General features: G+C 38.4%; 1 protein-coding gene across 1 annotated transcript; it reads right to left on the reverse strand.

Moving 5' to 3' along the window:
* Positions 1 to 14,816: 14,816 nt before the first annotated feature.
* LOC106932658 (homeobox protein orthopedia B-like) lies at positions 14,817 to 18,436 on the reverse strand. Its single transcript, XM_015011457.2, has 3 exons — positions 18,361 to 18,436; positions 17,695 to 18,104; positions 14,817 to 15,479 (listed from the first exon to the last, which is right to left on the reverse strand). Exons 1-3 carry the CDS (start codon positions 18,434 to 18,436, stop codon positions 14,976 to 14,978), a joined length of 990 nt encoding a protein of 329 aa, XP_014866943.2. The 3' UTR covers positions 14,817 to 14,975.
* Positions 18,437 to 19,859: the final 1,423 nt, after the last annotated feature.

Below are 19,859 nucleotides of genomic sequence, written 5' to 3' on the forward strand. Positions count from 1 at the left end.
TGCCACTTTCATAAAGGTCAGATTTGAGGAGAACATGACTCATCGTTGTTCTGTGGACAGAGTCTCCCATCTGACCTGTGGTTCTCTGCACAGGTCAGATGGGAGACTTGCTTCTCTGATTAATGTCCTTGCTGTCCTGCTGATTCAAGTGTACGGTCATGTCGTGGTCAGGTTACACTTTCTCTCTCTTTTGGTTTTTAAATGAAGGAAATGACAGTTCTCTTTGATATCTTGAAAGCAGAGATCTAGTTCAACCTAACTTCTCCCTCATCTGCCTGCTGTGAAGCTGTTAGGTCACTAATATTTGCTAACAAGTCACTAAAGCCTTCATAGAAGAGTTGCATTTATACTGAGATTAAATGACACGTATGAAAACTCTATTTATGAGACAGTTTGGTTGCAGTGGATTGTTTTGGGGATGACTGAGTGGGTATCAAATCAAATGCATGTACAAAATCACATTCTTGCCAATAAAAAAGTTTAAGATTCTGCATAATTTTCCTTCTTGTGGACTGTGGATCTTTGGGAAAGCTGGTGACCTTACAATAGTTTGGTTCCAGCTTCTTCCTTCAGCATGTCGATTATGTTTCCACAAGTTGTCTTGTAATCTGCACATCAGTGTAAGAATGTGTTTGTGAATGTTGCGCTAGAGTAAGTACCTTTTAGTTGTTACTACAGCTACATAAATGATGTATAAATTCAATCAATTCACCAGTTTCACTATATAATAGGATGGATTTGTGTAGGTTTTCCAACTAAAATCCCAATAACACACACTGAGCATGGCAAAATGTGAAAAAGCTGAAAAGATATTAATCATTTTGCAAAACCTGTTGGTTTTTGTTAATGAGTTACTGTAGTGTGATACAATCTGATTTTCTCTATAGTTTTGTTGTTGTTACTCAACTAAAACTCTTCCACATGCTTTCTCTACAAATGACCCAGATCTTATTTTTCCAAACTGTGAAGTAAGTCAGGACAGGCATTATAAACCAGAAGGACCAGAATGTACGCTTGAAGAAAATTAGGCAGTCCACATAAAGGCAAGGTTTGTGAAGTAATTTAGTTTGCAACCACATTCTCAAATGATATGTAGCGGACTAATTTTGGGTGTCTGTGCTGCATTTATGAAAGGTCAGACTCTGGCAGAGCTTAGAGCAGAAGATGATCGTTCTGTCAGCGTCCGTGTGCGTGCATCCCATAAAACAGCACTCACATTCTCACACTCGTCTCACTGAGTGTGCAGTTACACGCTGCTAATGATGGCTGACATTTTCTCTCACTGATGAAGGTCTTTGAAGCCACACGCAGGATTGTAAACCAGGGGGAAAAAGTAATGAATGAATGTAATGAGTGTTTACTGGAACAGAGACTCAGCCTGTTGTCTCACAATGCTGATGACCTATTCAAGGTGTATTACTGTCATCTTAAAATACCAGCGGTCGTTGATTATAATTAGTTGTCGGACAGAGTCTTTGGTGTCTGAATTTATTAGTCGTGCAAGTTAGTCTTTTTTAATGTGAAAGTTGAGAGAACAACAGGAATATGGCAGTGTGATGCTACATCATGTGTATGGCAGTGTGTATTTCGCTGGACTTTATGAGCTTAGTGTTTAAGCACATGCAATTTAAGCTAATGTTGTGCAGCAGGTAAACACAATTGTTTCAACCAAACGTATCCAGACATATTTTATCTGACATGCAACAAGCAGAAACGGCTCTGAATAATCAACAAACACAGACTATCAGTCTGTATGTTTGCAGAAATTATTATTTTCCGAAAGTGTATTTTAATTCAGTTCAGTGTAATTTATTTATGTAGCAACAATTCACAACAAAAATGTCTCTGAAGGGGTTTGTGACCTCCTAATAATAAGGCAATGCCACAGCAAAAGCCACAAACCTGAAATATGTTTGACAAAATAACTTTTACACCCCAAATACAAGCCTTTGATGAAACGGAGTGAGAGGGCTGAGATGTGTTTGAAAATCCAACATAGTGATGTAACGTGGAGGTAAAAAGATGGAGAAAAAAAAAACGGTTCATTTCCAAAATGTAACCTAATATTTACAACCTGCATTTATAAAAAAAAATCTGAAATAATCTACAAAGACAACTGTGTTAAAAACTGCTACAAAACCATATCGCCTTGTATACCAATCTGGCTTAACATTATAACCACCTGCCTCATCATCATTATTGGACTGGTCATTGAGGTTTAATTGCTCATGAACCTGCCACTTATTAACCCCTTTTTATAAATACTCGCCATCACAGACAGGAATCACCTCACAAGAGCAGCAGTTTTGGAAAAATCTGTGCCCATCATCTAGCCATCGCAGTTTGCCATCTCTCAAACTCAAATCCTTATGTTTGGCTATTTTTCTTTCTTTTGCACATATTTGATTTCAGAACTAAATGCTCAGGTGCCAAAAATAAAGAGATAATCAGCTTAATAATCAGGGTTCACTATTTACTGATTTTTAACTGTCAGGTCAGGTCCTGGTGCTGTCCAGTTTTTCATACCTGAGACTCTTTCTTGGACATCTGCCACAGTGATGGCTTGTTCAGGGAGGTTGCCATGGTCCTCTCGTAGAGAGATATATATATATATATATATATATATATATATATATATATATATATATATATATATATATATATATATATATATATATGTGTGTGTGTGTGTGTACGCCAAGCACATTAGTTTTATGATCTCTGAAGGTTTTTCTTATGTTCTTACATTCTACCTACATTTAATCTTCATAGTGTCATTTAAGGTAAAACGGAGCCTGCATTGGCAACTGCATCATCCTGTCTTTCTGTGACCTGGTGTCTGTTTGGATAGTTTTAGATATCGAGACAGTAACAGAAATACTGCTCAGTAAATTTTATAATATTCAGAGCAAAGCTATTAATTTGTGAGGCAGAGGAACAATATTTTCTTTAAGTTTTGTTGGCACACTATCACCCATTGACACTAACATGTCCAGAAATGTTGCTTACCCATCTGCTTAAATGTATTAACTTATGCTCACGGTGCACTGTCAAAATATTTTAAAGATCATCATGTAAAAGTCATTCTTCAGTTCCAAACAGGAAGGTATTCATTTGAATAAGCTCATTCACAAGATTGCCAGCTGTGATGAAATGTAGGTTTATTTAAGACTGTAGCTGAAAATGTGTTTTTTTTTTTTTCTTTTTGTTTTTCCAGGATATTACATAAGCTTTCGTAAGTTAGCCAACGTTCAAGCAGCACATTGAAACTTTGGCTGGAATAAGATACGTTGAGGGCAAAAAAAAAAAAAGAACAGGAGAGACTGGAGTAAAAGACTGGGTGGGGTTTCCAAAAATGATTACGAATTTGGATCAGTATTGTGAGCAAAACGTCTTTAACAGATTGTTCTACAAAGACACCAAATGTTTGCTTTTCGGCATGCATGTCATGGTTAAACTGAAGCTGCACTAACATACTTATGTAATTTAAAAGAAAGCTAATGAGCCATTCAGACCAATGTTTTATTTCATCCTCAAAGAAGCATGAGTGAAACCACATGCACTCTTCAGAACAGCACATATGTGCAGGAAGGAATATCACAAGTCAGAACCGAGACAAATCCTAGCAAAAATCCAGCCAGAAGGCAGAAACGCAGTTTATTTTCTATGGCTGATGAATGATTTTTGCAGCACTATTATTTGTGTTTTATAAACTAGCATTCAGAACACATTTCAATGAAAACATCCCTCTCTACCTCTCTATCAGTTTTATCACTTCTTCTTTTTTCTGTAAACCAAACTTACGCAAAAGTATAAAGTTTGTCTTCTGAATTATGTTATAAACTGTTTTAACAGTTTACTAGCACATAGATTTACACCCGGACAAATTAATTAGAATATGTAAAGTAAATCTGTTAAAATGTAAATAAATATAATTTAAAAAAAACAACAGATTAAAAAAAGAAAACAAGGGAAGAGCCCACAGATTTTCTTTTAAGGAGATGAAAGGTTGTAGCACCATCTAGTGGCAAATGTTAGAACACAAATTTAGCTTTTTAACTGGTTTGTTACACTGTAGTAAAATACACTGATCCACTGTAATGTTTTATTTTCACTCACTGTAAGACCTGTAAACTATGCGTCTGCTTTCCTCAAGCACCTTAATAATAGAAGCAGAACGTCTTGCTTGGGGTTTGTGTGATAATTGTCCCCGCTGTTTGAATGTGACAGTCATCCTTCCATGTGGTCAGACTTAAATCAGGCAGACTGCTGACAGCAGACATTACCGTTTAACCCTGCCTTACATCTCAGCATGCTGCCTCCTTTGGTACACCTGCGCCCAGGCAAAGGTAGCACATAGCACTAAGTATTTTCCCTTTGCTCTTTATTGTGTGCTGACTCTCCTCTGCACACAAGCACTTGTGCTTCTTGTGTGGACCCGTCTGTCAACGCAGCAGTCCAACCCTGCTCTCCTAAATGCCTGACTGACCCATTCATCTCCTGTGGGGACCGTAATGAGTTGACCCTCCCCGTTTGGACCGGCCTGACAGAGAGAGATTACTTTAAAGTCTGCATGGATTTTCTCACTCGCTCCTCCTCCTCATTCCTTCTCCCCTGAAAGTGGTTAAGTCAAAGTGCGCTAATGAGGAGCGATGGATAACGCACTCATCTTTTAATTACCTCCCAGCATAGTTCTTCGGAGAAGGTCTGGGAACTCCCAGCAGATGTTAGTCACTTTGTTAGCCTTGCTTTTACCAGCTACAGTCTTTTGTTTTGCCTAATGTAGTTTGCAAATACAATAAACAATACGGATGGACTGATGGGTAAAAAAAGTATCACACACCACACTAACTACAGAGCATATTCTACAGAAATATCATAAAGTGGTAGACCATCTACATTCAGAAAATTAAAATAAAATACACGAACTCAAACTAGTTTCTGCTCCAAAAAGGACATTTTCAGGCATGACTTGAACTTGCAATTGTCAAAAACCTTAACCTCTTACACCCTCAAGGGGTATAAATAAATTTAAACTTAACATTTTGGGCAAAACCTTTATGCGGAATAGTTTTTGAAAGATCAAAGCCTCTTTTAGCAGATAATAAAAAAAAAAATAAAATTTAAAGGCACGTGGAGCCTTTGTTTACAGAGCGAGCCGAGGTCCTGTTGCAGCTGGACCCACCGGTGGGTCCGTCGGGTTCTAGGGGTTAAAGTTGCAAAAGTATAACTTTCCAGCAAGACAAGGCTTGAACCGTTTGTCAAGGCTTTCACAAACGTACTGTACCAGCTATCAAACACAGGCTTTGCTGAAAGACGATAAAATAATAAAAATATTAGTGTATCTACATGCTTCTTTTTTTTTTAACTTAAATATGTCAGATGGTCAAAATATATTAACCTGAGTAAATAGAAAAACACAATGATGCCATTTATTAATACAAAAGCTTTTAAAACAAACCTAGATCTATGTGGAAAGAAATTCTCCCCTAAACTGATGAGGAGCAACTTCCATCGCATGAGTCTTTCACATCACTATCAATTTTGATCTACTTTTCTTAGAAGAATAGTTTTATTTCAGGTTTCTATGTTTATGCTTATATGCTACAGCATTTCCAGCAGATTTAGGCCTGGACTTTGATTAGGACACTCCAAGGCATTAGTTTTACTTTTTCAAGTCATTCGGAAGTGGACTTGCTGATTTTCAACATACAAACATTTCCTTGTTGTTCACACCAGGCACAAAGAGTCTTAACTTCAGTATATTACTGAGACACTGAATTATAGCATTATAGCATTGAGCTTCTGAAAAGGCCTCAAAACTTCTAAAAAATTAGGATATGCATAGGAAATAAATAATTTTCCATGATATCAAACAGTTCTGATGATCAGAAATATCTGACTAGAATTGTGAGGAGCTTGCTCCAAATATTTTTTGGCCACAAAAAATATTAGATTTTTCAAAAACTTGCTAAGAAACATATATTGCGATATTTTGGGGGGGGGGTTGTGTATATTTTAGCCTGTATGAATGATTCTGACCATGTCTTGATCAGAGAAAATCCACAATAAAGTTTTTTTAAACATTGAAGTTGTTCTTTGCATAATCATTCACCACAAAAGCAAAAGTCCAAATGCATTATTAAAAGCCAAAAATGTATTTGGTGTGTCCGTAAGTGTAAAGTCTGAGCGGCACATTCAGTCAGAGGAACTTATATTTTGTTTTGGTTAAATTGCTTCAGAGCAATACCCATTATCCTGCATATCAAGTGTAAAGCTATAAAACATGCCATTAGTATGCGGCTTTAGGTTCCCAGGTGGAAGTTTCTTCACACTTTTTAAGCTTACTTAAGGTGGGTGAACTTTTGGCACTCTGTAAATGTGTTCCTTTATCATCAAGCTTACACTGTGGTTTGGACACTTTTATCCAGCCTAATAAACATTGATTAGTTCACATAATCAATGCACTCAATGACAATGATTCAGTGCGCTGCATAAATGTATTGACTGCAATCAGCTTTAAACTCCAATCCACTTTTTCATGCATTTTCTGCATTTTATTATATCCCAATAAAATAATAATTATGGAACTTTGTGTATAGCTAGCAGACATATTCTATTAAATGAGGCAGAGATGAGGTGAAGTATATATTGACAATCTGTCAAGATTATATGAAAAAAAAGTTGTTGTTTTTTTTGCAAGAGTCATGACATCTCCCCAAATCTACCACAGGGTGGCAGTGTTTAGCTGCAGTAGCCATTGAAGTAGCGTTTGCAGGTCTTGGTTGCTGTCTTATCGTTATTATTTTTCCTATGAAAAATATGTATTGTCTCTCTTTTGTGTATTACAAGTCAAACTGAAAATGTATATAAGTTCAATAAAAATTCTGACTTTTTGTTTTCTAAAAATTAATTGCACTTTATAAAATAATATGCAATTTTTCAGTAGAGGGAATACAAAACTTGACACTTGCTACAATGTGCAATCACATCCGCTCAGTTAGAATGAAAAGGGCAATACCATGAACACATTCATCTGGTCTCATCATTTGACGAGGGAAGAAAATCTAAAATCAAACCCCAAGAATCGTAACTTTTAAATGTAAAGTAAAATTACAGAAAACCCCAACAACTGAGGCATGTAACTTTTCTGCTTCTGGTTTTTGTGGCCATGCATGACCGGTTCATGTAATGAATGTTGATAAAGTAGAAAAGCCGGTTTAATCAGGACGGATCGCTGTGCAGAGGTGGAGAATGTCAGAGAAAGCAGGCACAGCTGCTTAGTGAGAAATCCAATATTGACTGTCGGGATAAATGTCCTGCATATTCTCTCATCTGTCCCAGGGGCCATGGTATTATGCCTCTCACGTTAGCACTCCCTAATTGGATTAAAAATGGCTTGTTATTGGGAGAAAAATGACTGAGAAAACTATCATGATTATTGCCTCTCAACAATGTTGGCTCCCGGAGCTGAAGAGGTGAAATAATTGCGTTTGCAGCAGAAAATGTCAGAATCAGATGATGCATCAACCCGTAGTCTACAGCTGGGATGATTTGGACTGAAATCAACAAATAATTAAACCTGATTTAAATCTAAGCTATTGCATTTACGTATAGTAGGAACGGCCTCATGGAAGCTAAATATTGTACGTATTTGAAGTAACAGATGCAATATATGAATGCAGTCATGAACGTGAGCGCATGCATAAACAGAAATGAAACTGACAAATAAATCAGACATCCACTGGGCTTTGGTTTGTGCACCACCAAGAGCATCCATTAACAGAAAATAAATGGTTGACGTCAGAGAGTTGACAGAGTCTCATTCATACTGACACTCTGGCTAAATTACACATAAGAGCCCTGATAACATCATCATTAAATATTGATTTTTTTTTTTTAAGGCTGTGCAAAGCAGAAACAAATCCATGCATATTCAAGTATTTGGAGCAGACATGCTGGGTGGGGTGAGCGGCTACAAAGTGACTTCTGGAGAGGAAAAGATGGACAGAAGAGAGGAAGAGGAAGAAGTGCCGGAGGGGGAGGGAGGAATAAAAGTGAGGCAAGAGTTAAAGGACTGGGGGAGCAGAAAGAGATTTAAGGCTGAGGCTCAGAGCAGATGTTAGCATTGATGATGATGGATGTAGGTTGTTGAGATGCAGAGTTGTTATCATGAGAGGCACTCGTGGTCTTCTCTCTGCGCACTTTCCCCCAGATGTCACATTCTGGGTGTGTGTGTGTGTGTGTGTGTGTGTGTGTATTGGGGTGTGTGTGTGTGTGTGTATTTGTCACAGAAACACTGAGTTAGAGCTGGCATAATGAGCAACACACTTGCACAAATTACACTTAGTCTTTGTTATTTATTTGTTTTTTTTGTTTTTTTCCATAGGTGCAAATTGTGAATTCGGGTTTTCAAAAGCATTCACTCAAGCACATTCAGTCTCAGTCTCAAGTCTTTGGCAGCCTCTCACAGATTTTCATACAAAATACTCCTGCATTTACATCAACCCACCATCATATCAACTCTGATGAGCTTCCATGTTCTTGCTAAAAAAAAAAACATCCCACAGCATAATGCTGCCTCCACCATGGTGTGTTCAGGCAAATATATTGCACTTAAAATCTGTTTTCTTCTTGTTTGACAATAGCACCCACTTCCACGTGTTTACTGCGCCTCCTTCATGGGCGGTGGCATAAATAACTTTTAAGGAATTACATTCAACAATACCATCTTGCTATAGTTCCATAAAGGTCACATTTGGTAGTATATGAATAAACGATGCCCCTTCAACAGATTCTCCTACCTGGGTGTTGTATCTCTGCAGCTGTTACCTGAGTGATCATGATCCTAGCAGCTGCTTAATTATCTTCTTGCCCAGCCTGTCTGTTTAGATGACATCCTAGTCTTGGGAGGTTTGCATTTGACCATATTCTGTCCATTTTTAGATGATGGATTATAAATACAGATGGGCTATATTGTCTGCACTTTGAGAAATGCTTAAAAATAAAAATCTTGATTTCCCTAATTTTATTTTAAACTTCTCCACAGCTTTACCCGTGGCCTGTCTCCTGAGCTCCTTGGTCTTCACGACGCTGTTAGTGCTATGATGCTCTCCAACAAACATCTCAGGCCTTCACAGAATGCATTTATGCTGCGATGGATTTACGCTCAAGTGGAATGTTTGCTTTGGATTTTTTTTAGGGTTTCAGAATAAAGGGGTTTGAATACATATACCCCCGCTTTTTAGATTATTATTATTATTATTATTTATTTGACAAACATGTTTTCATTCCATTTTCTGTTTTATGCTGCATTTGTTTTGGCCTGTCTCATAAAATAATAATAAACTACAATAGACATTGTGGCTGTAATCAAACAAAATGCAAAGAAGCTAACAGGGTGTAAACATTTTTGCATGCCGCCATTTTTCGGTGCTGCTTACTAATAGTACTTTCATTTATAGTGCAAACTAACGCGCTACTAAACGGCAGCAATGGAATACAACAAAGAGGAGTTTAGAGACTGATTGCAACAGATGAGGCTAATGAATAACTATCCTTTGTGCTCTTAGGTGCAGACTTCATGAAAAGCAACTTCCTCTAATGGCTCAAATTGGATTGCTCTGAGGATTTTTCTACCTTTATCTCCCACAGGAGAGAGGTTACATTCCACTGTGAAAAACCCTGCATCGCTAGGTTACCCTTTGCATCCCTGCAATCATCTCTGCCTCACAGACAGAAATATAAAAATACAAATAGCACACATGTTCACGTAAAAGCAAATATAAGCAGCAGGTGGTCTGTGTCTGAATGTTGAGTATGTTGAGTGGTGGTAGCCTGCCCTACATTATAACTAACCAGATAAAAGGTGCTGGACAGAAACATGCTAGTAATTGATTGCTAATTAGTATTTTAGTTGTCCTCCATTGTGTCCTGACAGAGCTTTGCCTCGGGGTTATCTATTCACTAAGAGGCTCTGTGGCCTCACAGCAGGGAACACCAGACTGTTGTGAGTGAATCAGTCTGTAATGAGACAAGCTTGTGTCATTCTATGTGAATATTTTTATTTTATTTTATTTGTAGCAAGCAGTATCACATTCGAAAGCTGTCAGCAGAAACTAACTTAAACCTCATCCAAACTACAAACTCATTCAAAAAATTTAGATTTTTGAATATAAATATAAGAAATATATATATATAAGTAACTTAATTTAAATTTTAATATATTAGATTAATTAAATACAATCTAATGTTTTCAACCCTTTTTTTGTTTATTATAACGATTTTCCACTTACAGCAAATGAAAACTCAGTTTCATTTCTTAGAAGGTTTTAACATAACATCAGATCAATAAAATATTTTTTTAGCGTAGACATGAGGGCTTACGGCTGCACTGTGGAATAGTTGATAGCACTGCTGCCTTTTTTTGCAGCAAAAACATCCTGGGTTCAAGTCCCTGCCTGCGCTCTTTCTGACTTCCTCCTTCAGAAACATGACAGAATACTTCTGCAGTAATCTATCAAGCAAGCCTCAGTGGAACACGTTTTCTGTTTTACTAAATATGACTACATATATCTATTGTGTTACAGCAGATTGCCTTGCAAAAGAATTTATACCCCTTGAGCCTTTTCCATATTTTTGATGTCATATCAAACTTCAGTGTCTTTTCATTGGATTTTATAATGCAATGGGTCAACTCAAGTAGAGCATATTGTGAAATATCAGGAAATTATACTTTTTTTTTTTTTTTTTTTTTTTTTTACATTTTTGAGACATTTAAATATTAAAAGTGTGCCATTCATTTGTATTTTTACCCACCCGAGTCAACATTTTTGCAGAACCTCACACAAATCGTTTTGCAGCCTCCACTTTCTTTTCCCACTGTTGCCCTTTATCTAACACCCTGTTCCACATGCCTGCTGTATCCCCTAGATAGTTTGTTGCAAACTGGTAACAGGATGTCTTACGTTTGTTTTCTCAGCATTGACTTTATTCTTGCCCATGTGCCACATAGTTGAGATTTTGGGAGTAATAATAATTATCCCAGCCGAGCAGTGGATCCCTGTAGCTCCTCCAATGTTACCAGATGACTCTTTGCTGCTTCTCTGATTAATCCTCTCCTTGCTCAGTCTGTCAGATTAGGTGGATGGCCGTATGTTGGTAGGTTTGCACCTGTTTCTTACTATTTTTTTACTATAGTTTTGAGGATGGATTAAAAAGTCTTGTAGGAAACGTTTACAGCCAGTGTTTGATATCGTAACCCTGATTTAAATCGCTGTACACCTTTATCTATACTTGTTGTGTTCCTTGGTCTTCCCCATGTTGTTTGTTTAATAAATGCTTCACAAAATAGTTGTATTTATACTACTAATAAATTACATATTAAATTATACACAAATTATCTCTACATTTATTTACAAATGACTTCTGAGGATGACTGATGTAGTTGGATTTTATTTCATTACACCAGCATAAAAGGGTTTAAATATAAAAGTTATTGAATTGCCCCATTTAGAATTAAAAGAAAAATCATGCATCTACTTTGTCCCATATCAATTATTTAAAATACATCAAAGTTTGCTGTTATGATGTGACAATATGTATAAATATCCAAGGGGTACGATAACTTATGGCATCAGCCGTTTCCACTGCTGCAACCACATCTCTCTCCCTCTCTCATCAGTGCATGAGAAATTGCCTAATGAGGAATGGGTCGCACATTTCCACAAACTCATTAACCCGCGAGCGAGTGAGACTAATTGCAGCGTTTGGGTAATGTGATTTCACATCTGTTACTGCAGCCCAGGACACAGCAGTCGGCATGGGGCCGGATCTGCTGGGCTGAGTCGGAACCTAGAACTAGATTCCCCAGATCTGCAGAGACAACCAAACACAGAGAGCCTGGCCAACAGGCTTTAGTCTGGATGGGGCAGTCAGAGCAGAGCCGGGGTTTGAGTGTTCAGTCAGCTGTCGGACTGTATCTTGTAAATGCATGCTTGTTCAGGGAAGGTGGCCGTTCTGGTTCCGTTCTAGAAAAAAAAATGCAATTAGAGAAATAAGCGATGGAGGTAGCACAGAAAGCTTCAGCAAAGAGGACACGATAAATAAATTAAGATGAGATAAATTAGTTTTGAGTTTCTGATACAGTTTGAACTGTAACTTCAATTAACGCTGAAATTAAATGAGCATAAAAAGTTACTTGAACTGACGATGATGTGAAACATGTTTTCGTAGCCTCGCAATTCTCGGGTTTTGAACTAAGCAGATAGAAAACAATGGAAAAATACGTATTTATTCATGTAAGATTAAAAGTTTACCTAAGTGCAATATCACAGAAACAACATATTTCTCAATGTGTCACATAAACACATGAAAAAAAAAACAATATTTATGGTTATGACTTGTCTTAGTATATATTTGAGCAAATTACTACAAACCACTGTATGTTAATAGAAAAGGTGGGCACCAACTGCTTAATTTGGAAAAAGTAATACTACTTTCGTTAATTATGATTAATCCTTTGTTTAACCTCCCTGCATTGTTACAGAAACTCCAATTATAAGTTTACAGGCAGCGAGGCTGCTGATGGTAATGCCATATCTCATCAATTACCATCCCGTGACCATAAATTGGCCTCAGCGCTGCGGCGACGAGATGAGGTTAACACGCTGATTAATTTGAGCTGCTGTGATTTTCAGGCTCAAGTTGACACTTATACTCTTTGACACAGAAAGTGAGGTCCGCCCGCTTCTCATAATGGAGTAAAATTTTATTTACCTCATTCAGGCCTGCTCCCGAGTCTCATCAGGATCGTTTGAAATTAAAGCAAGGGCGGGTAAGATGTTTTCTTATTTAAAAGGTACTTAAAGATTAAAAAATAAATAAGTAAATATGAACGTCACATGATGATACAGAAGTAGACTTTAAAATATTTTTAATCAGCGTATTTTTAGTTTGTTTTCACTGTTTTCAGACTATTCATAAACGCGACAGGACTAGTTACGTATTAGAAAAATGAGACTAATTTTAAGTAGTTTGCAAAACCGACGATGATTTTAAATCCACAGACCTTTCAGTGACTTATATATATATATATATATATATATATATATATATATATATATATATATATATATATATATATATATATATATATATATATATATATATATATATATATATATATATATAATTTTTTTTCATTATTTTATTGACTATTTTCCTATTTCTTAAATCTGTCAACCTGTCTTTTTCACAAATAGTAACCGGAACTTTTGCTGTTGCTTTATGATGATTTTAAACAATTGATAAAATAAATTAACATCATTAACCCGTGAATTGCAAATGCATTTTGAATTATATTTTTGATGCATGTTTATCCCTGCGACAGACTGGCGACCTGTCCAAGGTGTACCCCGCCTCTGGCCCGGAACGTCAGCTGGAGCCTGGCACCAGCAACCCTCCCAACCCCACTGAGGGACAAGGGTGTAAAGAAAATGGATGGATGGGTGAACTTTAGCATGATTCTGTCTGTCTTTAATCGTAATGTCGTCATTTCCTGCTGTTTTTTTTAATTCAAAATAATCTTTATAATCTTTATCGACGGTTTAAACTACTCTATCTGAATCTAATTGCATTATTGAAATCACAAACCAATATTTTTATTTTTACTAAAATGAGCCATTTATAAATGTAAATCTAGAACTTGCTCCCACATGAAGCTGCACGGACGGCTTGAACGACTTTTATTTTTCGTTTCACAGCTCTCGCAAATATAAGAAAACAATTTTGATGCAATGGACTGAGCCAGTTGTGCCAGTTGTATGTTGCTCGCCCAAGATTTTGATTTAAATGTACACATCCTTGTGAATCATTGTGTATTCTTAGAATCGTGGGGATGTTTACCCACAGTCCATTCAATATCCTCAGTAGGGTGACCGTCACGGTTAAAAGCAATGACCGTCACATCAGAGCCCGACATCTTTACCGCCGCTATGAGCCACTATGAGCCCAGTCATCCTTCATAACTGCTTTAACCCTGTCAGCTCATAAACACTGTCAAAAAAAATAGCGTCTCTAGGTCTCTGAGCGATGACCTCAGACTGCACAATCAACTGTGAGAGCAGCTTCTCAGCTTCCCGGTGCCTATACTGGAAACAAGCACCCAACACAGCATGATGCTGCCACGTGTTAATGATGTTAAATTGAACAGAGTCGCACATCCTCCCTGTTTCGACATTCTTGAAAAGTACTTTTATTCGTTTTGTTCATTTTTAAACTGGTACAAACCCGTCGATATGGTGCAATCCGATGTAAGATCAAACATTTAAGAAATGTGTCAAGTAATAATAGCACATACAATAAGTTAAAACATGTCACAAAAAGACCAGCGTGTACAGCAAGAATGTTTTATCTACACAAAACATCCTAAAACAGAGTATAGGCCAGCTGAGAGGTCATCGTTTTGTTCACACCGTTATGTTTTGCTAATTTGATTTGATCCCGACACTGGTGTCGGTGTGTTTCGGGGGGGCGTTTCTCCCTTCATCAAAAGGCCAAATTCCCCCACGCAGAGGACGCCTGAGACGCAGCTCAAAAGGCTCTCCGTGGAAGTGGGGTCCGACTGATTTATACCTGTTTGACAAAACACAACATCACCTGGATACATTAAAGTGTGCGTAGAGACACACTCAGTGAAAACGTAAATACAAGGATTGTTTGGCTCTCATTAATTAAGACCTATATTCTAGTGATCATACAATAGCATTTATCGTTAAGTGTTGATAAAGTCCCTTTGAAATAACAAGATAAAGAACTCCAAGCTCAATTTCCCCGCGATCTTGTCCATTTGTCTCGTTCGTCTCCATCCTGTTCTCTCATTTCTAAGTAGCAGGAGTAAAAACAGAAGAAAGGCGCAGGGCGGGTCTGGGACAAGAAGCCGGGAGAGGAGCAGGATGAGGTGAGCTGAAAAGTCACTAAGTGAAACTCATTGACACTGTGTGCTCCAGCGCTTTGCGCCTAAGTGACGCGATGCTTGTCCCTCTCCACATATCACTGTCCGGGGAGCTACACAGCTGCGGGGAGCCCGATACGTTCGTGGGGCCGGAGAGGGACGCCGACATTCCCGGAAAAGGCGTCTGGTAGAGGTGGGACTGCAGGCCGGAGCCGTTGGAGGACAGGCCGTTAGAGAGGCCCATTGAGTTTGGCGGCGGACCGGGACCCAGGCTGCACTGCGAGAGGGACTGCGCCATGCCCGGCTGACGACCCAGGGCCGGCGGGAGCTGCAACTGGGAGACCCCGGGCATCCCGGTGGCCCAGCGCGAGTCGTTGGCGTGAAACGAGCACAGGCTGTTCTCCATGGCGGCCGCTGCGGAGAACTGCGGCAGGCCAGGCGTCGGGAGCAGCGTCCCTGGGGCGCGGAACACGTTGGTGGTCTTCTTTCTTTTCTTCCACTTAGCGCGTCTGTTCTGGAACCAAACCTGGACAATAGATAAATAAAATGTACACAGTTAAAGACACTGAGAAAGGGAGAGAGAAAAAACATGACCTAAAAGAAAATATTGCTTCCGGTTCCTCGATCGAGGTGGCAATTTGGGTTCAAACTGAAAATAAGATAATTTCAAGAGACACATCAAATTGTTTTAAGTGTTATTAAATCTATAAAGAGTTAATTTAGAATACATGCTATATGTTTGATATGTTTATCAATTCTCAACGGGGGAGTTCTTGATTTTGATTAACAAAGAAATATAATAATTATCACCCCGCTGATTACTAATCCGTGGCTATCAATGAAAAAAGGCGTATCTATCTATCTATCTATCTATCTATCTATCTATCTATCTATCTATCTATCTATCTATCTATCTATCTATCTATCTATCTATCTATCTATCTATCTATCTATCTAATTCATTAGCTGAAAATTGTGACTTGAAAGGCACTTAATCTGCATGCAAAGACTGTATTACAATATCAATAATTAAATTAAATTTGCACTGTTGTGGCTAATCCGTGTAGATTATCCAGAATCCCAATTAATACAAAGCAAAATTCCATACATTTAATTTAATTTCTAATGGCAATGATTTTTCAGAAAGAGATTTTTTTGTTTGTTTTGTATTTTATTTATTTATTTTAAAAAAAATAAATAAATAAAACGTTTTTAAAAGTTACACTTTAAACACACATGGATGGCTTCACCTTACAAAATCAACTAAAGAAACAAACAAAACAGAAAATATGCCCATCTTCCATAAACCCGCTTGGTAAAGCTTTTCAGTAAGAAATGAACGCGCAGCAGGCGCGGAGCTTTTTAAAGATTTCATCATCTTCGCGTGTGATTAATGCGCGCGCAGGGCCGCGAGTCGATGCCGCCGTATTAAAAAGTGAAATCTCGCTCTCATTCCGCTCAGCCAGCCGTGAAACGTCGCCCAAACCCATTACACTCGAGGGGGGAAAGAAAATGCAATTTCTCATTTCATTAAAAAAAAAAAAAAAAAAAGTACAATATATTCTCGAGAGTCCCTATTAAGACGTCGCTGATGGAGCATTTTAAAGGAGAGGCTGTGCAAAGGCATGCAGGTGGGGACCAGCACGCCCACTTAGGGTCTGCACCTGCACGGTCAGCACTAATGTTTACCAACAAAAGCCGAGACGCAAAGACAATCTGCGCAGCGTGGAATAAAGAATTGATTGTAAAGGTGACTAATGATTATTCTGCTTTTATTGCTTTCAGAGGAATAATTTACATGGATTTCACATCAGTGGTTAATAATCCATTCAGTGTTATAAATAAAACTGAAATTAGCTGGTAATGGGTTTGCTTTCTTGTTGCCTGGTTTATGTTCTAGGATGCCAGCTTTAAAATAAGTATTGTATGCGTTATTGAATTTAAACCGCTCTCCAGCTTAAATATTATTTATTTATTTATTTATTTTTCATGGGGATATTTTGGTTAAAAGAATTACATTAATTAAACCCAATAAAAATGTAAACCGAAAATACCTAAAATATAATCACGAAATAAAGATAAAATTGTGATTTCTAAAGGATGAAACCAGGAAAACAAAAAACAAATTTTTTTAAAATTTTATTGATAAAATAACTTGCTTGATTACTTAAGGGTATTTCACAAATGTCAGCATCATGCTTCATGACTGTAAAAGTAAAATGAAGGAGTCTGACTGCAGTAAAGGGCGGACTTCACGATTATCTGTAGATGAAGAGTACTTCAGCACCTTGGACAGAGCATTGGGGAATTTAGGTGCGCTTTGTAGTTACAATTGACGCCTGTCACTATTTATTTATTTATTTATTGTTAAAGTGGAACCACACGTTAGTATTTTTTTAGACATTATTTCTTTTGACTTTCGTTAAAAATGCCGGATATCTCATGGCCCACAAACCTGAACTAGAAAATATTACTCTATTCATATGAACACACCTTTAATTCCAGGATTCATATGTTTTAGCAAAAGTAAGAAGCACCAAGGCGCGAATTTAGTTTAGTACTTCTAACATTTATATATATATATATATATATATATATATATATATATAAAGAAAAACTAATAAAACGTATCCGACAAGCCTCCCAGGTGTGATTAAAATTGAATTTTGAACAGTCTCAGAGAAGCTCAAGCCCACCTGGCATCAGTGTCTAAGAGCAGCAGGTCTAACTTGATCGCTTACCTGAACTCTGGACTCGGTGAGGCCGATCCTTAGCGCCAGCTCCTCCCTCATAAAGATATCGGGGTAATGGGTCTTTGCGAAACTGCGCTCCAGCTCGTTGAGTTGCGCCGGGGTGAAGCGCGTCCTGTGCCGCTTCTGTTTCTGCTGGCTGGCGGACTGACCGGAGCTCTGCTGTGGCTGCTGCTGCTGCTGCTGTTGCTGCTTCTCCTGCTCCTGTTTCCCGTTTACCGGCATGCCAGCAGAGTTGGACCCCACGGTGGTGATATCTTCCCCCGGCAGGAGAGTGGTTCCCTCTACAGAGTCCGAACCAGGGGCCATGTCTCCCGGATGCCCCTGCTCCGGAACCCCACCCCCCAGTCGGCACTTGAGAGCTTCTCTATGCCCGAGGAGCTCCGCAGCATCCTTCATCCCTGAGAGGATGATAAGGAGGAGGATTTTCAGTCAACAAAAATGTCTTACTTTTTAGTAAGACAAGTAGAATGACAAGAAAAATGCATGCACTGTGTGAATTGAAGATACATTTCAAAACTAATGAATAAATACAACAAAATCTGACATTTCTTAACATTTTAGAATCAGCTAATAAATCACAAAAATTTAATTATTGACACAAAATGAACTTCACTATCTAACACATCAACATCAAATAAGAAGTAGAAATCTTACACTGGAGTTTCGGGCCGGAGTTTAGTGATGATAACTCACCGAGCCGAGCATCCAGGAGGTCGGCGTGAGAGAGCATCGCGTATCGCTCCAGGGCGAAAGGCGCTCCGAAAAAAATCCCGTAACTTTGGGGCAATTTAAAAAAGTATATCGTCTAAATGAACGAAAATTCAGTTTGTGGTTAAAAAAGGAGGTCCCTTGCATTATAATGTCCTTTAGAGCGACGGGGAGGCGCTTATTAGTTGAAAGAAGCAGTGAGCTTCCTCGTATAGGAGCCAATCAGAGCGGGAGCTTGAAAATGTCACCGATGTGATTCCCCTCCTCCTCCTCTTTTTTTCTACTAGTTTTTTTTTTTTTAAACACACCTGCACGCACGCTAGGATGCAGACACAGACCACAGAATTAGTACAATTCAATCTTCTGCCGTTACATCCTCTGATTTATTAGCTTTTTCTGCAGAAATTATTCAATATTTAACATCTTAATGTGTTTAATCTCATATGGAAACCTGTGCAAAATGCTGGAGATGCACAGATGGAAGAGCTGGCTTTTATTCTGCTGGAGCACAGTGACGCTTGACCAGTTTGGAAGACAAAATATAATCTCATTCGATAATCACAGATAGGAAAATGTCGGATTAAAAGAGCTGGCTCATTGATTATTTAGAAACTGTGGTTGCTTTTATAAGTATATACATACATATAAAAAGAAAAACAAACAAAAAACCCCAGAAATTTAATTTAAGCTTAACCCGTGGCAAATATTTTTGACCACTGCTTGGCGAAGTCTTTCTTTTTTTCTTTTTTGTACTAACCAAAATAACTAACTAACTAGCTAAATAAATCGTTAAGAAAAAATTAAGCTTTTTAAAACACCCCCCCCCCCCCATTACCCATTGGAGTCCAACTTCCCTCCCTCGTCCTTGGACCACAAACAAAACAAATATAGCTCCCATTTCCCCCCGTGGCAGGTGATTTGTGGAGACAAATCGAGGAAATAAATAAATAAACGAGAACAGATGGATTTAAGCTCCGTTAGTGATCGGCCGCTTTAACTCCCATCGACTTTTTATCAACTCGGGTTCAATTAAAGGTATTTAGGCCTGTTTGCTCCAAACAAAATCAGACGTGCAGGAGCCTAAACGGCCGTGCCCCTTTAGCAGAAGTCCATGAGTAGGTCTATTATACAATTAACAGGACAGTCATCGATCTGCGCGCCGGTCTCACTGCTTCAGACTGCGGTGGTGGTTGTTTCAGATGCGGCTTCTGGCAGATGTCAGGGGGGAGACTGGTGAATAGACCACCGCCTGGGACTAAATAGGGCTTTTTTTTTTTTTTGCAGCCGAACAAAGGAGGCGTCCGAGCGAGGATCCACATGCAGGCAGCTCATCTTTTTTTTTTTTTTTTTTGCTCCTCGGGGCGCAGGGAAGTATAAACCCATATGCGTGGAACAGCGTGAAAACTTAAGGAAATGGGTTGGCGCATGGGTCCACTGAGATGGAG

The sequence above is a fragment of the Poecilia mexicana genome, unplaced genomic scaffold (genome assembly GCF_051168715.1).
Source record: "Poecilia mexicana isolate PSO_F unplaced genomic scaffold, ASM5116871v1 scaffold_9, whole genome shotgun sequence".
NCBI lineage: Eukaryota > Metazoa > Chordata > Actinopteri > Cyprinodontiformes > Poeciliidae > Poecilia > Poecilia mexicana.

Excerpts from the sequence above, each read along its gene's own strand:
- LOC106932658 (XM_015011457.2), bottom strand. The coding sequence starts at position 18,436 with ATGCTCTCTCACGCCGACCTCCTGGATGCTCGGCTCGGTGAGTTATCA. Across the intron at positions 18,105-18,360 it reads CTCCGGCCCGAAACTCCAGT|GGATGAAGGATGCTGCGGAG; the intron begins GTAAGATTTCTA and ends TCATCCTCTCAG. Across the intron at positions 15,480-17,694 it reads TCACCGAGTCCAGAGTTCAG|GTTTGGTTCCAGAACAGACG; the intron begins GTAAGCGATCAA and ends TCTATTGTCCAG.